The sequence below is a fragment of the Eretmochelys imbricata genome, chromosome 12, assembly GCF_965152235.1.
Source record: "Eretmochelys imbricata isolate rEreImb1 chromosome 12, rEreImb1.hap1, whole genome shotgun sequence".
NCBI classification, from domain to species: domain Eukaryota; kingdom Metazoa; phylum Chordata; order Testudines; family Cheloniidae; genus Eretmochelys; species Eretmochelys imbricata.
Window position 1 is genome coordinate 19,674,008 of NC_135583.1, and position 21,120 is coordinate 19,695,127.

The window sequence follows — 21,120 nt, forward strand, 5'->3', positions numbered from 1 at the left end:
GAATGTCTACACAGCAACTGGACACCCGCAGCTAGTCCATGCTAGCCGATTTGCACTCACAGGGCTCAGACTATGGTGCTGTTTCACTGCTGTGTAGACTTCTGCTGTGAGATGGGAGGGTCCCAGAGTGCCTGAGCCCCGCAAGCCTGAGTTGCCTGGAATGGGTCAGCCGCAGGGGTCTACTTTCTGTGTAGACATATCCAAAGAGTAGTTATCATGGCTTGCTGTTAAACTAGGAGGACTTATCAAGATTTGCAGGGATGTGTCTTGGGTCTGGTATTGTTCAATGTTTTCATTAATGACTTGAATGATGGAGTACAGATTACTCTTATAAAATTTGCAGATGAGACAATGTTGGGAGGGTTTGAAAGCACGTTGGAGTACAGGATTAGAATTCAGAATAATCTTGATACATTGGAGAATTGGTCTGAAATCAACCAGATGATTTTAATAAAGATAAGTGCAAAGTACTACACCAAAGAAGAAAAATCAAATGCACAGCTACAAAATGGGGAGAAAACTGGCTAGGCAGCAGTACTGCAGAAAAGTATCTGGAGGTTACAGTGGATCACAAGTTGAATGGGTCAACAGTAAGATGTTCTGGCAAAAAAGGCAAGTGTCATTCTGTGGTATGTTAACAAGTGTCATCTGTAAGACCTGATCTATGCTTAAAACTTACATCGACAGCTGTAGCGCTCAGGGCTGTGAAAAATCTGCACCCCCGAGTGCCATAGCTATACCGACCTAACCCCTGGTGTGGATGCAGTTAAGTCGATGGAAGAATGCTTCTGTCGACCTAGCTCTCCTTGCTCCGGAAGGTGGAGTTCCTACTATGAAACAAACACTTCTGTCACTGTAGTCTGTTTATACTACAAGGTGACAGTGGCAGAGCTATGATGCTGTAACTATGCTGCTATAACGCATGCAGTGTTGAAATGACCTAAGACATCCTCTGTCCAGTTTTGGACACTACACTTTATTAAAGATGTGGACAAAACTGGAGAGTCCAGAGGAGAGGTTTGGAAAATGTGACCTGTGAGGAAAGAATGAAAGCACTGGACATGTTTAGTCTACAGAAGAGGGCTGAGCAGGGGGGCATAAGTCTGTAGAAAGTTGTTATAAAGAGGACAGTGATCATTTGTTCTGTGTCCACTGAGGATAGGACAGAAAGTAATCTGCTTGACTTGCAGAAGGGAGATTCAGGTTACCTACTAGGAAAAACTTCCTAGCTATAAGAATAGTTAAGAACTGGAACGGGGAAATTGGAGGTTTTTAAGACCAGGTTAAAAAAACCTGTCAGACGTGGTCCTCATATTTTTTGTCCTGCCTCAGCACAGGGGCATGGACTTGGTGACCTCTCGAGGCCCCTTCCAGCCCAGCCTGTCTGTGATTCTATGATGGAGGTGTAGGGGACTGTGAGCACAGAGAGGAATGGAAGCTGGGACAGAGGGAGGCAAGCCTAGAGCAGGATGTAGAAATTCAGCCTTGTTATCTGAATGTAAAACCTACACCAGTTTTCTATGTATTAAGGTTTTCATTAATAAAATCCTCCCTCTCTATTCCCCCTGTCTCGGCCAGGTATAATTCCTCATTGTGTGCACTTCTGCTGCTTATGGCCATGCTAAAGTCTGCAGGACTCATAACGCCTGTCAGCGCCACGTTGCCTTTGTGTGAACCTTCTACATGAATCTGATTTTCAACTTTTAACTCTCATATAAAAAAGGGAAATGCTATTCCCATCCCATACTTACAATGCTTGCAAGGAAACTACAATCTTAAAATAAGTAGAAGCATGTAAACATGTTGGTGTTTGTCTTTCTAGAGAAGCAGAAGTTGTTCGTGTTTTCCAGCAACATAGGCCTGCATTTGATCAGCTTTGCCCTCCCTAAATTAGAGGGAAAGGATTGACATGCTTTAGGATTCCCCATGCCACATTTGGTCCTCGTTGAAACACTTTCCAGCCAAAGGGCATGGCAGCCTACTGGGCTAAATATGGGATTAGTGCACAGGAATTCTTGCTATTCCTGGCTCTGCCACTGTGGGCTGCTGCAAGGCACTTGGGTCCTGATTTTTTTTTTTCAGAGCACCCTCAGCTCCAAGTGAAGTCAATGGGAGCTGCCAGATACTTGGCATATCCAAAAATCGGGTCCTTAACCCTTGCCCTTGTAAAAAGAAGATAGTAACTTCCTGTCCTCCAAGGGACATTGAGGCTCAGTGTTTGTACAGTCCTTTGAAGATGGAAAGCGATGTATGTATATATATGTATTTGCTGAGCAATGAAGCTTGTTTTGGGGTTATAATTTCAAATATACATGCGCAGACATTTCTGGAATAAAATGCCATATGTAGTGTTTAAAAAAACTTCATGCTTTAATAAAGTTGCTGATTGGCTTCTATAATAAGAGTGAGTGTGTGTGTGTGTGTTTTGGCTTTTCTGGTTGTATGTACTGTTCTGTCTAAAGCCACCCTAATAGCTGTGTTATTCATATCAGGTTGTGGATGTGGAGTACTCCGCTCTGAAAGCAGTGGTTCGGCTCAGTGAGCCTTTCTTGTGTGACTCCCATGTTAGCACCTTTACCTTGGAGTGCATGCAAGAGCTCTTAGAGCTGAAGAAGCATCAGTTACCAGTGCAGGAGCTGTGGGTTGTGTTTGATGAATCAGGAGAGTTTGACCAGACAGCCCTGGCCATAGAGCATGTCAGGTAGGAAAATGTTCATAAATGGCTAATTGTCTCCTGAACTATTATTTCTTTAATTTTAAAAGAGTCAGATAGTTTAGGCATCACATCTGAGCTACAATAAATAATGTGCATGGGTTTCATACATGCACCTACAGTAAAAGATGATGTTAGTGTCCATTCAGAAAGAGCTTTTGGTATACTCCCATCTTTGTGAATTCTTGAGACCATTCCTGGGGCTATGTTGACCCGGGTTTTAAAAGTAAACCTGATGGAACAAAGCATCCTGTTAAGATCAGCATTCTTGGTTTTAATTACCTTTATATATTGATTGTTACAGCGTGTAATAAGAGAATCAGCGGGAGTTCAGTGTAGCCTTCTAGTTATTTCTATTCCTACTGAGGCTAGCCCAAGAACTAACCTGAAGGACCAGAAGAAAAACACCAGTGTTGCTATGTCACAAGGAATCAAACGTGCATGCTGGGTTTCATTATAGCTCATTACCAAATAATTTTCTACTAAGTTTAAAAGATGTAACTCGCTCTGTTCCTTGCTTTTACTAGACCTTCTCACCTCCTCCCTTCACTGCACTTTTTCTGCCTTTCCCCTATAATTCACTGTGGTGTATCTTTCCCTGCAATGTTCTCAGTTCCTTTCTTTTCTCTCCCGGATTTCTCTCTCTCCCTACTGTGTGCATACTACATCTCCCTTATTTGCTGTTTCTCCAATGCGTCCCTGATCTACATTCCCTACTTATTTTCTAGCTCTTCCTTTTAAGATCTTTTTTCCTTTCTTTTTTCTTCGCCCCCCAATACGCGCGCACACACTTCATAGGGTTTAGAGAAATTGATTAGTAACAGCCACAAGGACTGAACTTGAAGACTAAAACGAAGGTGAGGGGCCCCACTCTCCAGGACAGTGTCCCAGTGAGAAGGCAAGACCCTGGATGCTGCTCCTGGATCCTGCTTTTGTAATGGCTAATAGATGTTTGATCAACTCAAAGCCCAGAAGGAGCATTTGAAGGGTGAGGATGCTAAACTTAATGTGGAAGGTGAGAGGAGGCAGTGGAAGAATTTGAATTGGAGTGACACATAGCAAAATTTTCAAAAATGCCTAAGTCAATAGCAATATAAATCCCATTTTCAAAAAGGTGCTTAGCATAACTTTAGTCAAAATGAATGGGACTTATGCTCTTAAGTCATTCTGGGCATTTTTGAAAACTTTACCCATAGGGTTTACAGCAGACAAGGAATATCAAGAAATTCTGTGTACTGAATAGCTTGGAGGAGGGTGATATGGGAATTAGAGAGGTGTAATATTTTGAGATGTCTTCCTCAATTTATTGCATTTTTATTTTCAGTCCTAACTTTTGTTAAAGTGACTGGGCTCATCGATGGACAGCGCACTCTTAACTACTTGCTTTATTTCAAAAGGTTTTTCTACCAGCACATCTGGAGGAGTTGGGATGAAGAGGATGAGGATGACTTCGATTATTTTGTCAGATGTGTTGAACCTCGACTGAGACTGTAAGTGACTTTCTCTAACATTTAGTTTAAAGAAGGCTGAAAGGGAAAGCTTTGGAATAGTGACTGACAAAACAAAATTCATGCAAAACTCTTTGCAAAGCAAGGCTGTTGCAGCTTCAGATTACTATCAGTTGCTAGAAATCTTTTATTTGGAAAGAGATCTAGGGGAAACCTACAACTTCACTGCTGGTTATTTTCTTCTTAGCCTTTTTTTTTTTTTTTTTTTTTTTTTTTTGGCACAACCCTCTTCCTTCCATTAGATGGCGTTCCAAAACCAGGTATAGCCTCTTTCAAACATAAGACTAGTCTGACTTCAAGTGTGAAGTGTAATCCTAATTAAGATGAGTGTGTGATGCTCAGAGACCTCTCGGTGTGGAATAAGAACCCAAATGGAACAGAATATAGAGGAAAACTTAAAAGAAAAACCTAGTGATGCTGAAGGAGGCATGTGTATTCTTTCCCCAGTAGGATTACGTTGTATTAAGTTTTTCTGAATGTGGTTTTTTAATACCATCCAGCCATATGGAACTTCAACAGCACACAAGGGCACGTTCTGGAAATATACTAGAAACTCATTTTTAAATACCTGAAATGAATCACTGGAAAGTAGCTTTACCAATTCTCTAGGGCTTTTTCCTCATATTTGATGATATGTCAGTCCATTATTTTCATGCCTGTTTTCCTCAATCCATTCTTTTCTGCATATAATTATTTAGAATAGGAATTCAGGAATGCATATTGCATGCCAATCTGGTTTTGTTATGAAGATGACTCTGAAGTGGTGAGTCTTTGAAATGGAGTTCATTATGACAGTTCAGTTTCATGTTATACCTGGGCCATGTTGAGCTCATACAAAACTGGGAGGAAATGTTTTGAGGTCTGGAAATGTTACATGGAAGTACTTCTTATGTGTTTCTGCTTCTACATTGCCAGCAGATGGGGAGGCAGAAGGAAGGAGTTGCTTTTTTTCCTTGGAGGAAAAATACTTTGCATCTAATGAAACAGGAATCTAATCCCATTCAATCAGACTTTTTTTAAAGGTAGCTAATGGGCTGAAATGGGAGTAGAAGCATTTTTAGAGAGGAACCAAAAGGGAACCGTAATGCTTCAGCTTTGTATTGCAATGAAGAGTAAATATTTTCCTTTCTCATTCCCAACACTATGCTTGAAGCAAGCCTGTACTCTAAGCCACATTGAAGTTAATATGTTCTTCTGCTCTGATATAAGCACTGGTGTGTCAACTGATAAATAGCGGTAACATAGCCTTCTATCCATGCAGACAAGCAATGTTTTACATTCTTATTCAGAAGGTCTCCTGTGAGTTTAAATTAAAGCAGACAGTCCTCGCACTGCAAACTTTATCAATGATTTTATTTACTTTATAAATATAAGTTCTGGTCTTGTGAAACAGCTAAATAATTCTATGTAAAGTATTTTATTGAAGGTTGGTAAACATTTAGTTTTACAGCAAAACCTCAGTTACAAACACCAACTCTGAAATGTTCATAACAGTGTTAAGTTCTTTCAAAAGTTTACAACTGAACATTGACTTAATACAGCTTTGAAACTTTACTATGCAGAAGAAAAATGCTGCTTTTAACCATCTTAATTTAAATGAAACAAGCACAGAAACAGTTTCCGTACCTCGTCAAATCTTTTTTAACTTTCCCTTTATTTTTTTTAGTAGTTTACGTTTAACACAGTATTGTACTGTATTTTCCTTTTTTTGGTCTCTGCTGCCTGATTGCATACTTCTGGGTCCCAATGAGGTGTGTGGTTGATTGGTCAGTTCGTAAATTTGGTGTTTGTAGGTTCTACTGTAGGTTCTCCAGAGTGCTCAGTCTTAAAATTGAGCGTTCACATTTTAGGGTTAACTTATGTAAGTTTCCATTGTTTTCTTCAAGTATTGTACTTCTCTATTACATTAAAAAATCAGCTACCTTTAGTTCCTCACCTACTCTGAAGTATATTCATGCGTTGTCGCCAGGCATGCTGCATCTTATAACACTATCACCGCACAGTTGTTTTAGCTATGAGGTTTTTGTACCACTTTACTGTCTGTCTGTTACAGTCACGTGGATATTTGTTCTGCCTCCAGCTTTTTGTTCTTTATGGCACGTTTTTGAGTGCCCTCTAGTGAACATCTGAGTGATTGAAACTTGGCAATTGTCTTGGCCCTTAGTTTCCTTGGATGTTTTCTTCTTTCCAGTAAGACCCCTCAGTGACTGCGCATGGAGTTATTACACGGGGTTGACTTGCTTCCCCTCCAATTGTACTGAAGACGACGAAGGATTCTTCTTTTTGCTTTCAAGTATCTTTTCATTGTTTGATCTTTTTCTGGGGTGATCACTGTAGCACCACTGCTTTGGAATTTTCAGCAAGCCATATTCTATCTGGAAGATGTGACTCTGTCTGACTTCAGCAGAGCCACTTCGCAGGAGTGTTTCCGTCTCTTGTGCGAGAGACTCCTTGATGGTACATTTGATCTTATAGTACATCTGCTCTTTCACTGCTATCATCCAGTTCTAACTGTTGTCTCTCGCTTTCTCTGAGTTGTGTTTTTTTTCTCTTGCTCAACAAACTTCTGCTTTTGCTATTTCAAAGCCCACATTTGAAAGGGCACCATCTAGTCAGTGTTTAAGTAGTGACTTAAAAATAGTTCTTGGTAATGTACGTGCCTCTGAAGCCTCCTGGTAATTCTTGTGGTTTTTAAAAGTATATCTTTTTGTATTTTTAAAAAAATATTTCTCTCCCTTTTTCTGCGTGTACTCTTTCAATTCTAATAATCGTGGGTGTGCATTGTAACAATGGGGGTTGACATATTTAGACAAATGTGTGGATTTTTTTTGTCAGCCGTGCCCCTTTGAAGTGGGGTGTCATAGATGCAGGGAGCTCAGCCCTTCTGACTCAAAGCCCACTTAAGTCAGTGGAAAGATTCCCATGGATTAAAATGGACTTTGGATCAGGTTCTCTCTGCTTCGGGAAAGTGAGGAACACTAACTCTTCTACACTTTGAATTGTAGGCATTATGACATACTTGAGGATCGTGTCCCTTCTGGACTCATTGCTGATTATCGCAATCTGCTGTCTCAATGTGAGGTGCTCTACAGGAAGTTCTTAAACCTGAGGAGTGGCATATCAAGCAGTGACTCTGACTCCGAGGCAGAAAATGTCTCCATGGTGGAAGGCTTAAAGCTGTATGATGAGATAGAGCATCTGAAGCAAAAGCTAAAGCTCATTGAGAATCCTCTCTTGAGGTACTGTGTGTGTGTGAGAGGGAGAGCATTTCCTAGCTGGTTTCTTCTTTCTATTAGGACAGATCTGATGGTTTATTGCTCATGTTTCAGATATGTATTTGGTTACCAGAAGCACGCTGGTCTCCAAGCCAAAGGCTCCCGTCCAACGGGTACGAAGATCACTCATGTTGTATCTTCTACTATGATGGCAAGTCTGTTGCAGTCTCTGCTCAGGGAGAAGCTTTGTTCTGAGACCTGTGATGAAGAACTAGAAATACAGGTAAAATAGTAGTTGTTTTCATTCTCTGTCCTCCATTTTCTATCTTCCCCCAATAGATTAATTTCTTCTTTCACAATATTCACTTCTGTACATACAGAGCCTACCATGAGGGAACCTTAATCCCAACTGTAATATAAATAGCGAGTAATAAGAATGGAAGAAACAGTGAATTTATCTAACTAACTTGTATCTGGTAAATACTCCTTTACAAGCACTTTCCTCTGTGTGAGAAATAGGGGAAACTACCCTGCATTCCTGTAACAATTTCATAATGAAGTATTCTGAGTAAGGCATGATATTTACTTTGAGTTTTAACGTACCTGAGTGCACGCTTTTTAAAGGTATTTCTTTTAAATTTTGAGCAGGTCTGATTCTACTGATAAATAGTCAGTGAGAGGGCAGGAGTTGAGTGTGCAGGGCGAGCAGTTGGAAGAGGATCTTAATACTTGTAAATTGAGCATGCTTAATCTGGAAGTCACTGAGGCAATAAATGTGGAACTCCATTATGCCATTTTCAGTCACAGTTCAGAGTAGAATCCTGTTGTCATGCTTGTGATAGGTGCCAGCATGCCCACTTAGGAGACTGACTAACCCAAAATGTCTGCCAGGCAGATCCCACACTGCAACAGCAGTGTCCATTAATTCTTTTTTTGGAGAGATCAGCTCCAAGAGTGAGAAGATAGTTCAGTGTCTAGACTAGCTCCCACCTAGTCCCCTTGGCTGTTACTGCCTCTGCCTCATATTTCCTTTGTGACCTAGGGCAGTGGCTCTCAGCCTTTCCAGACAACACTACCCCTTTCAAGAGTCTGATTTGTCTTGTGTACCCCCAAGTTTCACTTCACTTAAAAACTGCTTACTTTTGTAATTTTATCTGATTTTGTAAGCATAGTAGCACACTATCACTGAAAAATTGCTTACTTCCTCATTTTTACCATATAATTCTAAAATAAATGAATTGAAATATAACTAGTGTGTGTGTGTGTGTATGTATGTATGTACGTATATGTGTGTATATATAGCAGTATCAACAAGTCATTGTATGAAATTTTAGTTTGTACTGACTTTGCTAGGGCTTTTTATGTAGCCTGTTGTAAAAGTAGGCAAATATCTAGATGAATTGATGTACCTCCTGGAAGACCTCTGAGTATCCCCAGGTGTACACCTCCCTCTGCTTGAGAAACCACTGACCTAGGGTAAATCACTTAGGGCAGAACTTCCAACACTGCATTTACAGGCAAATTGCGGTTTGCATTTAGGCTCTTTAAAACATGGCACTAATCTTTACCTGCTTCAGTTTCCCATTTGTACATGGAATTATGCTTCTTTCAGGCATGTCTTAAGGCTGATTCGCTGTTCTTAAAAGTACATGGAGATCCTTGCATGCAAAGCACAATATGAACACAAAGTATTAATTGTATTCTATAGATGCCACTAAAATGGGTTTCCTTTAAGCAGAACCGGTAGCATTTTGACTAAGTAGCAACATTCAAATTAAAAGGGAATTCTGTTGGCATAAACTCAAGCCATTCTCTTACATTTTCTGAAGCTGATTGTTTATCTCTCCTTTACAGTTCCACAGTGATCCACTGACAGCTGTCAGTGCCTGCTATGAAGGAGACACTGTCATCATCTGTCCTGGCCGTTACGTTGTAGATGGCATGTTCTGCATTGCTGACTCAATTGAACTAGAAGGTACATAAGAACAGTTAGATGGGGTCAGACCAGTGGTCCATCTCGCCCAATACCCAATCTTCTGACAATGGTCCGTGCCTGGTGCTTCAAAGGGAATGAACAGAGTAGGACAACTTTGAGTGAGTCCAGTCCTAGCTTCTGGCAGTTGGAGGTTTAGGGTAGAACACTGTGCAGAACTAGTTCTTTAATCCCACTCCTGTTCCGCACCACAATACCCACTCCCACCCATTCCCACATTGTTTCTTGCACAATACCACCTCCCACCCACAAACACTTAGGTCCTGCAGGGGAGACAGATTCCCCCCAGACTATTTAAAAAAAAAAAAAAAAATAAGGCTGGTTAATAAAGCATACCTTAAACCACGTAAAAAAATACTTTAACTCCTGTTATAATAGACATTAAATCTTGTTATCCCTCGCTTAAATTGAAGTATTTAAACTTTTATTTAAAAAAAGTGTTTTCCTACAAATTACAGCAGTCTGTTTTTTTTGCCCATCCAATTCCACCCGCAACATAGTGCATTTTACCTGGTCCCGCTATTATGGCAGTGGGTCCTGCAGGACCCCAGTCCCACTGCAGGGCTCTAGTTTAGGGACACCTGGATCATGGCAATGCATCCCTGAACATCTTGGCTAATAGCAATTGGTGGACGTCCTCCATAAACATATCTAATTCAGTAACACTTCTGGCCTTCTCAACAACCCATAGCAACGAGTTCCACATGTTGATCACGCATTGTGCGAAGTAGTATTTTCTTCCAGGGTGGATTGATTTAAATCAGCGATTTAAATCAAAGTGGAAAGCCTCGATTTAAATCATTGATTTTAATCAACTTTTCCATTTGTACTTCAGTTACTTTCTAAAGACAGGTGTATTCTTATTGGTTAATATAAACATTGATTTACAGCTAATTAGAGCCTTTACACTAGATTTGGTACATCTTTGCTACCTAGGGTGGTACACTGTAACTATTTACATTGATTTGAACAATGGTATAGCTTAATATTTTCAGATTCTTAGTAATTGTACATTTTTACTAGGTTGAATGGTGAATGATATTGCTTATTTATTAGATAATTAACTTTTTGTTCATGATTTGTGTCAACTGCAATAGGATGGTAACTAGAATTAAATTAAACACACAAAATAGCATATAACATTTATTTTTTATTAAGCAAAACAAACCCTTAATGTAGTACATGATGTATTGTCATATTTATAAAGCTTGACCTCAGAAGTTAGATGTTTGCCCTCTATTCTTTCTGTATTTAGAAAAGCAGCCTTTAACTCAGTTTTTTTATTAAAGGCTCATATATTCATCTCATTTATTTTTTATTTAAATGTTTCAAGAAATTATAATTTTGATTAACGTATTGTGTAGTAAATTCAAATTTCCTTTTAAATGGCTATTTTTTTAAAGAAAAAACTTATAATTTAAATAAAATCAAATTTAAATAAAAAAAATCTGATATTTTAGATTTAAAAAGAAAGTATTGATTTATATCCACCTGCTTTCGTTTGTTTTAAACCTGCTGCCTGTTAACTTCATAGGGTGACACTAGTTCTTGTGTTATGTGAAGGGGTAAATAACCATTCCCTATTCGCTTTCTCTATATCATTCATGATTTTATAGACTTCTAAGTCCCCTCCCTTCCCCCTTTGTTGTCTCTCATCTGAGCTGAAGAATCCTTATTTTTTAATCTCTTCTCATATGAAAGCTGTTCCATACCTTTAATCATTTTTGTTGCTCTTCTCTGCATCTTTTCCAATTCTAATATATATATATTTTTGAGATTGGGGGTGACCAGAATTGCACACAGTATTCAAGGTGTGGGCATACCACAGATGTTTATGATATTTTTTGTTTTATCTCTTCCTTTCCTAATAGTTCCTAACGTTCTGTTAGCTTTGTTGACTGCTGCCACATATTGAGCAAATGGTTTCAAAGAACTTTCTGCAGTGTCTCCAAGATCTTTTCTTGAATGGTAACAGCTAATTCAGACACTATCATTTTGTGTGTAGAGCTGTGATTATTTTTTCCAATGTGCATTAATTTGCACTTATCAAAATTGAATTTCAACTGCCATTTTGTTGCCCTGTCACCCAATTTAGTGAGATCCCTTTGTAACTCTTTGCTGTCTGCTTGGGACTTAACTGTCTTGAGTAACTTGGAATCCTCTGCAAAATTTTGTTACCTTGCTATTTTTGTCCCTTGAGGGACCCTGCTATTTACCTCTCTCTCCATTGTGAAAACTGATAATTTATTCCTATCCTTTGTTCCCTATCTTGTAACCAGTTACTGATCCATGAGAAGACCTTCCCTCTTATCCCATGACTCCTTACTTTGCTCAGGAGCCTTTGGTGAGGGACCTTGTCAAAGGCTTTCTGAAACTCCAAGTACACTAGATCACCCTTGTTCACATGCTTCTTGACACCTTCAAAAAATTCTAGTAGATTGGCAAGGCATGATTTCCCATGTTGACTCTTCCCCAACATCTATCGTGTTTTTGTCTGTTCTGTTAACTATAGTTTCAGACAATTTGCCTGGTACTGAAGTTAGGCTCGCTGTCCTGTAATCGCCAGGATTGCTTCTGCAGCCTTTTTTAAAAATTGGAATTACATTAGCTACTGTTCTCGTACAGAGGCTGATTTAAGCGATGGGTTACATACCACAGTTAGTTGTTCTGCAGTTTCATATTTGAGTTCCTTCAGAACTCTTGGGTGAACACCATCTGGTCCTGGTGACTTCATGCTGTTGAATCCATCAATTTGTTCCAAACCCTCCTCTACACCTCAGTCTGGGATGGTTCCTCAGATTTGTCACATAAAAAGAATAGCTTGCGTGTGGGGATCTCCCCCACATCTGTTGTGCAGTGAAGACTGATGCAAATAATTCATTTAGTTTCTCTGCAACGGCCTTGTCTTCCATGAATGCTTTTTTAGTACCTTGATTGTTCAGTGTCTCCACTGTTTGGTAGACTTATTGCTTCAGATGTACTTAATTTTTTTTGCTGTTGTTTTTATCTTTAGTTAGTTGCTGTTCAGATGCTTTATTGGCCTACCATAAACATTTACAGTTGCCAGAGTTTATGCTCCTTTCTATTTTTCTTGCTAGGATTTGACTTCCAATTTTTAAAGAATGCCTTTTTGCTTCTAACTACCTCTTTTACTCTGCTGTTTAGCCATTATGGCATTTATTGCATTCTATTACTTTTTTTTTCCCCTTAAATTTGAGGTATACATTTAGTTTGGGCCTCTCTAAACTAGACTATTTAAAATAGACTCTGCATTTTGCAGGCATTTCACCTTTGTGATTTTTCCTTTTAATTTCTGTTTAACTAGCTTCTTTTTTGTGCAGTTCCCTTTTCAAAGTTAAATGCTAAGGCGGTAGGTTTCTTCAGTATTCCACCCTCCCCCACCCCAGCCCAAGGTGTTAAATTAAACTCTATTTTAGTTGCTGTTGCCAAGTAGTTCAGCTATATTCACCTCTTGGATCAGATCCTGTGCTCCACTTAGGACTAGATCAAGAATTGTCCTTCCCTTGTGGGTATCAGTACAAGCTGCTCCAAGAAGCAATAATTTATGGTGTCTATCTTTGCATCCCTTCCTGAGGTGATATGTATCCAGTCAATATGAGGATAGCTGAAGTCCCCATTATTGTGTTTTCTGCCTTTGTAGCCTCTCTAATCTCGCTGAGTATTTCACAATCACAGTAATCATCCTCGTCAGGGGGTTGATAATATATTTCCACTTCTGTGCTGCTATTGTGCAAGCATGGAATTTCTATCCATAGAGATTCTCTGGTACAATTTGATTCAGTTAAGATTTAAGATAAGGTAGAAGGTTCTTGTAAGCGTGGAAGAGCCTGAAACTAATGTTAACTGGTCCATTTTCTTAAAGTAAACTGAAGTGTGCAAAGGGACTTAACTTCAGGAGGGATCTGTTGCCTGGGAGTTTAACTTTTCTTTTTTCTTAAATGCCTTGACATTCCTTCAGAGGCCCTGCTGCTAGAGCCAGGAGTCGGCTTCAAACATACTGAGTGGTATGTATGCTGTCTCTGCCCATGGAGGATGTGTGTGCTACAGCAGCAAATGGGCCACGACAGGACTTCGGAAGAATACATTTATCCCCAATTTAGTGTGTTCTCATGCTATTTATTTGGATGAAATCATTCAGTAACTGACTGAATGTTTAGCTAGCGGACAGACTCTGGCAGGAGTATATAAGGAAGGATTGACTTAATTTAATGAGCACAAAGGTCACTTGAGGTAACGTCTGTATTTAAGCTGCAGAGCATTCGCTCTCAAATATAAAGAGTATACAGTAGACCTATGCCTTTGGTTTTTTGTTTTCTGTACAGTAGAACCTCACTTAATTACACTGACCAGGAAGACTCACTGAGCATTAGTTGAATTTTGTGAATCATCAAGGAAGCTAGTTTTCCTTCTTCATTGCCAGGAGGAAGCACTGCAAAATGTACTTGGTTCATGTGATTTAACATAGTATGATCCTTGATCATATGCTATATATTCTGCATTTTATATTTATAGCTTTTGTCAATAAGTGGAAATTCGGTCTAGTGGACTAGGCTGGTGGCTACGAAGACCTGAATTCTATTCTTGTCTCTGCCAGTTGTGTGCCCTTTGGCAAACCATTTCACTTCTGTGCTTCATTTTCCCCGTCTATAAAATAGGGGTTATTAGTCTACTTGAGAAGGGTATTCTTCTGAAGATTGTTTGTACAGCACAGGTTGTGTGTAACCTTACTGAAGTAAGGGACAAGTCAAGGCCTAATAGCTTGTTGCATTCAAATATTTGTTGGGAAGTGTAGTGCACAAATTAGCAGTGTGAATGGTGATGCTATACCATATAGAGAAGGAGGTCACTGGCTATAGGTTCAGATCTCTGTGTTTATTTTGCAGAACCAAATAGGCAATGTATACACGTTTATGGTATCTTGTCAACAAATCTTTCTGTGCTTTTGAGAATGGCTTTAAAATTAAATGCTCCTGCCTTGTCTAGGATATACTGCATCCTTGTATCTCTCCTAGTAATGCCTGAGCTATAGGTATTTACACCTGTTAACAGTTCACCAAATAACTGTAGGAATACAGTTTTATAGAATAACCTATGCATCATTGTGGGCTGCTCAGAACCTGCTTAAGCTGCATTGTTTATCTTTATCTTGTCAAACCTTGTTAATAGAAAAAAGTCTGGGAGTTTAATTTCCTGCTGTTCCCTACTATATTTTCTTGCCTTTTTGTTTTATGACTATAATTTTCTTTCTCTCTTGTATGTTTGATTTATATCGATATACGTGCCCATATGCAATACATCTGCAGGATTAAGGGCTTCCATAAATTGCTTGATTTATCAGTGAGGATAGTATTCTGAAATTCTGGTGGGTGGTATTTATGACAGATGTTGTTGTCCTGTCTTTGAGAAAATGGTCATACAAGGGGTGAAGCAGCCGGACTATTAGTCATAGACTAGAAATAGCCATTCTGCTTTATGGAACAAAGCATATAAGTAAGTTTATTTTAATAGGGACTACTCCCTTAATGAGCAAGTGTCAGGATGACTAATCTCTGTATATGGGCTTGTATTGGGGGAAAGTTTAGCAGTAGGTGTTGCTGAAAATATCCTAAACAGGAGCATCAAGTAAAATCTCACTGGCTCTAATCTGTGTAGTTAATACTGTTTTGGTGCTTTCTTGGCACGAGGGGCTGGGAAAATTTGTCGAAGGAATAACATGACTCAATTGTATTGGTGCCTTCCTTTATTTATTCGAAGACACAATAAGAGTGAAGTAAATAAAAACTTTTAAGAATGTATAGTTATCAGTAAAGTAAGCACTAGGGAATTGAGTTTAGACTAAATTTAGAAGAAACCCTAGCACTTGTGATTAAGTTCGCAGTTCGAGCACCCAGATAAGTTTGCCTTTGCAATGATAGTCTCAGGGGAAAAACCAAACCAAGACAACTTTACCCTTCCATAATCTTCATTCCATCAGAGATATTAAATATTTAATTCTTCATTGTACAGTGGTTGAATAACTCCAGCTGTTGTACAATCAAACACAGTCCACAGGCAGACATACTTTACAGAATCCTGACTAAACAAACAGCATACTGAATGCCATCAGAAGAGTAGCAGAATAGGAAGCGGCCAATTAGCTCCATTAGGAGCTCTCTAATGACCTGCAAATCAAAAAGCAATCCTACAAACAGTGGAAACATGGATAAATTGCCAAGGAGGAGTACAAAAGAATAGCACAAGCCTGTGGGGACAAATCAGAACGGCTGAGGCACAAAATGAGCTACAGCTAGCAAGGCAAATAAAAGGCAATAAGAAAAGAGGTTCTATAAATAGATTAGGAATGAGAAGATGAAGGAAAGCGTTAGGTCCCCTACTTAACAAGGAAGGAGAGCAAATAATTGGCATTGAGACAGCTGAGGTGTTTCATGCCTATTTTACTTCAGACTTCACTGAAAAGGTTAAAGGTGATAAATAATATTAACAACAAGGGGGAAGGAGGGAAATAGGGGAAGAGCCGGTTAAATCATATTTAGATAAATTCAATGTATTTAAGTTGGCATGGCCTGATGAAATTCATCATAGGGTGCTTAAGGAATTAGCTGAAGCTAAGGTGCCACAAGTACTCCTTTTCTTTTTGCAATTATCTTCGATAATTCATGGAGGATGGGTGAGGTTCCAGAGGACTGGAGAAGAGCAAATATTTAAAAAGAGGAATGAAGACCCAGGGTATTATAGACCAGTCACTCGAACTTGGGAAAGATACTGGGATAAAATATTAGACAATCAGTTTATGAGCACCTAGGAGTAGCCAGCATGAATTGTCAAGAAAAAATCAGGCCAAGCCACCCTAATTTCCTTCTTTGACAGGATTACTGGCCTCCTGGATAGGGTGGAAGCTGTAGATATCTTAGATTATATCTTAATTTTAGTAAGGCTTTTGACAATCCAACCTTTGATTCTCATAAGCATACTAGGGAAATGTGGTCTAGATGAAGTTACTATAAGGTGGTGCAAAATTGGCTGAAAGACAGCATTCAAAGAGTAGTTATCAATGGTTTGCTATCAAACTGTGTAGGTGTATCTAGTGGGGCCCAGCAGGGGTCTGTCCTGGTGCTGATGCTAGTCAATATTTTAATTAAGGACTTGGATAATGGAGTGGAGAGTCGGCTTTGCGGAAGACACCAAACTGGGAGGGGTTGGAAGCACTTTGCATGGCAGAATTAGACCTCAAAATGACCTTGACAAATTGGAAAACTGGTCTGAATTCAACAAGATGAAATTCAGTAAAAACAAGTGCAAAGTACTTCACTTAGGAATGAAAAATCAAATGTACAACTACAAATGAGAACTAACTGGCTAGGTGGTAGTACTGCTGAGAAGGACCTGGGAGTTAGAAGGGATCACTAATTGAATAGGAGTTAGCAATGTGGTGATGCTGTGAAAAAGGCTAATATTTTTAGGTGCATTAAGAGGAGTACCATAAGTAAGACATGGTAGGTGATTGTCCCATTCTACTTGGCACTGTTGAGGCCCGAGTTGGAGTTTTGTGTGCCACCCTCTGGAAAAGCTGTGGGAGAGACCAGGGGAGAATAACAAAAATGAGAAAAGGTTTAGAAAACCTGACTTATGAGGAAAGGTTAAAAACCTGGGCATATTTAAACTTGAGAAAAGAAGATGGGGGGTGGGGATAACTAATGGAAAAGGTATGGCGGTCAGTTGAAGATAGGACAAGAAGTAATTGCTTTAATCTGCAACATAGGGGATTTAGTTTAGATATTAGGAAAAACTTTCTAACTATAAGGATAGTTAAATTCTGGAATAGGCTTCCAAGGGATGTTGTATAATCACTGTTATTGGTGGTGTTTAAGAAAAGATTGGACAAACATGTCATGGATGGTTCTGCCTCTGCACAAGGGGTGATACTTGATGACTTCTCAAGGTCCTTCTAGCCCTACAGTTCTATGATTTCCTATTCCTCATTAAGGCGACACATGCTGCCAGTTATCCAAGTATCTGTAAATACCGATATACATGAAAAGGGCAAAGGTTAGTGTAGTGACAAAATATATTTGGGTGGCGACACATGTACAAGTGTATCCCAGCTTAGTGTTTTCTCCAAATTTCAGATTACTACTTCTACAGAGTGCAGATGTCTTAAAGTCCTACAGGGAAAGGTGATCAATGGAACATGGTGGGGATGGCAGATAGGTGATCGATTGTACAGTGGGTTTTCCAAACTTAAAATGTCCACAGCTGACATGGGAATTTCTTAAAACCCTTAAGGAGAAAGTCCTTTCAACTTAACAATATGTTCGAACTTCCTTTTTTTTTTAAAGTTAGAAATAATTATGCGCTCCCTAGATCCCATGGAGAGAGGAGACCCTTGAGACTCTCTGTACAAATGTCATGGAGTAGGAGGAATGGGGAAAGGTTTCCCTCTTCAGTCCCCACCTTCTACCCAAGCCTTTTCTTGCTGTTAGACATGCTGTTTTAGGGGCAGGCCCTGACTGGTCATTAGAGATCTCTAGGCCACTTCTAGGCATGTTAACCATGATATCCTTGCATTTGGGTAATAATTCTCCTTTCAGTTTCTGTAGTGTTGTATGTTTCAGCTGGATACAGTATTCATTTCCTGTCCCAAATTGTGTATTCTTGCCATGCACTGTGAATCAGCTGGCATCTCAGAAGGGTCTGTACATCAGTGGTGGGGAAAGTGATTCTATATTTCTCATCTACCCTCTGAGGTGCTGAGACCTAATTAGTTTATATCTGACTTGTTTAAAATTTAGTGCAAACTCTTTCACTATGCTTTATATTTTTACTATACAAGTAATAAAGGCTTTACATGCTGATACATCAGTGGATGGTTTAGTGAATCAGTATTGTCATCTGCTTTAAAGTCTGTGGTTCTAGTTGAATTCTCCTGGAAACTGCAGCAGTCAAGGGTTTTGACCCACCTCATTTAAATTCCAAAGTCAGTAGTGCAATGGATAAAATTTGTTGTTTTTGTGTAGCCCTCCGCCTCAAAACCTTTGCAGTGAGGCAGTAGTGGTTTGAGTAAAGCAGCCATCTGGGAGACCAACCTTCTGATGTAGCAGGGAGTACTGTGGTGGTCTGAGTGATGTGTGGAAAACGTAAACCTGCTCGTATGACAGAACTCAAGTTACAGTCCTTTAACTCTAATTTTGATATCTTGTGATGTGCACTGAGCATCTGTGTCCACCCGTGAATCACAGTAACACTAAGATTTTTTTCCCTTCCTTTCAGGGTATGGCCTGCCAGATGATGTTGTGATAGAAAAGAGGGGCAAAGGAGACCACTTTTTTGACTGTACAGGGGCGAATATAAGAATCTCCAGTTTGAAGCTGGTTCAGCATGATGCAGTAGAGGGGATCTTAAGTAAGTAAGAAAGCGTTTGTCCATTTTTATGCTTTCGTAATTATTGGTAGAATTAAAGCTTTGCTAATCTGTAAATTTGCATTCAATATTACACTCTCACCAACCGGCAAAAGTACACAGAAAAGGGGTCCTATTGGTATAAACATCAGACCTTCAAGATTTCTTTACCTAGATTATTAAGAACTTGGAATTTAATAACTCCCAGTCTTTGAACTATCTGACTGCCGTCTTAAATTGTCAAGCTTTATTCTCATTCTTAAAAAACAGTAATCTAGTCAAACTGTCCTTCCCCAGCCCTGAGCAAACACTGCCGAGCAGAAAGAAGGTTACAGTGCAGGAGGTGTGGGCTCTGCGGTGGGGCCGGGGATGATAGGTTTAAGGTGCAGGCTGCCCTGGGGCTGTGGTGGGGAGAGAGGACCCCCCTCAGCCCTCTCTCACCTCAGGAGCTCGGGGCCGGAGGAGAGGCGCTTCTCCCTGGAAGCTCCGGCAGGCCTGGGCCTGGGCCGGGCCAAGGGAGGGGCTCCTCTGGCCAGCATCACCAGTGGGGCGGGGCCGTGGGAGGGGCTCCTCTCCCCTGGCTGTGTGCTGCAAGTCCAGGGCAGGTCTGGCGGGGAGGGGTGCGGCCTAGCAGTTTAAAGGAAATTTAGTTGCGAAGTCTACCTGCCTCTAAAAATTGCTACATAGCCTACTCCAGTTTGGCTGGTGAATGAAACCTGCTCACCTTACTGGCAGAGAGAACTGCCTTGGAAATACCTGACTATTGCTGAACCAACCTTTCCTCTCCTTAGTCACCACCAACCCCTCCGCTTGCTGACAGCACATTCGAACTGAGGCTCAGCCATAAGCCTGCTCAGCAGGATACTTCTTTTGTCCCTTTCCTCAAACAATATTTATGTAGCTATCCAGTAGGCCCATTCCCCACTCTTCGTGCTGGCAGCTCAGTTCTGTAGCTCTAAGCAGCCTCTTTCCCTTTTGTTCCCTACCCTCTGACTGGCAGCTTTGTGCTATTGTGCCTCATGTCACTTGACCTCTCCTGTTGTCCTTGTCCAGCAATTGAGAACCTGATCCCGTTGCTTCCCCAGAAAGCACTGCTGCCTGCCCTGGTCTCAGGTTAATAAGATTTTTCTCATGCTGTAAACCCTTCAGTTGAGAATCTGCATTTTGTAAGCAAAACCATGCTACTTTACAGGCTGTTATTTTCATCGTTTCTTGGAATAGAGTATCACTCAGACTATTCTTTTGATCATCTAAGGAAAAATTAGTTCCATCTGAAGATAAACTTATTGGGTCCTGCCCATCTGCCTTTGGAGAAGATGCTAATTAACACTTCACTAAATACACGTGGATTGAAATAAATATCACTTTAAAGTGCTTAGCACCTTCATGTAGGTATTTCATATTTTATCAACTTAGGAAAAACAACTTCACAAAGAAAGGGAATCAAGGTTGATATGGAGAGGTTATTGCTGTCATTTAAAAAAAAAAAACACAAAAAAACCCAAAACTCTAATGTTCCTTTGCAACAAAGGGCCTGGATTATATTAGAAAACTTGCACTGGTGTAACTATTTGTTTTTAGTTATATCTGTGCAAACCACTATTGTAGGCAAATTTAAATTGATTTTAGCTTAATTCAGAAATTTATGAAATTAAGAAACTGGTATAAGCACAATTTGGATTAGTTCAAGTGAATCTACATTAGGTTTTTGCATCAGTGTTACTGAACTGATTTAGTTATAAAAATAAGTATAATCCAGATAACATCCACCGGGTTACATGTACACTGGCATGTGAGAACATCCGGGTGTGTAATTGCTTTGGTCTCAGATACATGATGATGATTATTTGTATTGCAAAAGATCTTCTAGTTATCCTGTTTTGCTGTGTTACATGCATCCCTGATTTTCTTTGTGGGATTAAGCCAAATCAATGCATTACTCTGAATTATTTTCTCTTGTAAAAACCATGCAATTAATGAGAGAGAATCAGCAAACCTAGACAGTTGTCCTCTTTTCTAAGTTAGCATTGAACAAAATCAGTTTAGGGTATGGCACAGTTCTCCGCAGGCCCATGCTGCAAATGTATGAAAGCGTTTGTTGACTAAACTCTGCTTGGGTGGCAGCAGGTGAACACTTTAAGAGGTGGTAACACATGAAGAAATAAGAGAGGGGCTAGTCCTCCTTTGTTGCAGAGCTGGATATTAAAGCCGCCACAGGATGGGAAGAAATAACTTTCTGTATTTTCACCACAATTTTTCCAACAGGTGTCTAGT

At 39.8% G+C, this 21,120-nt stretch overlaps 1 protein-coding gene across 1 annotated transcript in view; it reads left to right on the forward strand.

Moving 5' to 3' along the window:
• Positions 1-21,120, forward strand: part of SHCBP1 (SHC binding and spindle associated 1) — a 32,480-nt gene that overhangs the window by 5,886 nt on the left and 5,474 nt on the right. The window contains exons 4-9 of the mRNA XM_077831052.1: positions 2,493-2,701; positions 4,111-4,203; positions 7,227-7,460; positions 7,551-7,719; positions 9,291-9,411; positions 18,718-18,849. Of these exons, the coding sequence (XP_077687178.1) occupies positions 2,493-2,701; positions 4,111-4,203; positions 7,227-7,460; positions 7,551-7,719; positions 9,291-9,411; positions 18,718-18,849 (958 nt within the window). The remainder of the gene's footprint in view (positions 1-2,492; positions 2,702-4,110; positions 4,204-7,226; positions 7,461-7,550; positions 7,720-9,290; positions 9,412-18,717; positions 18,850-21,120) is intronic.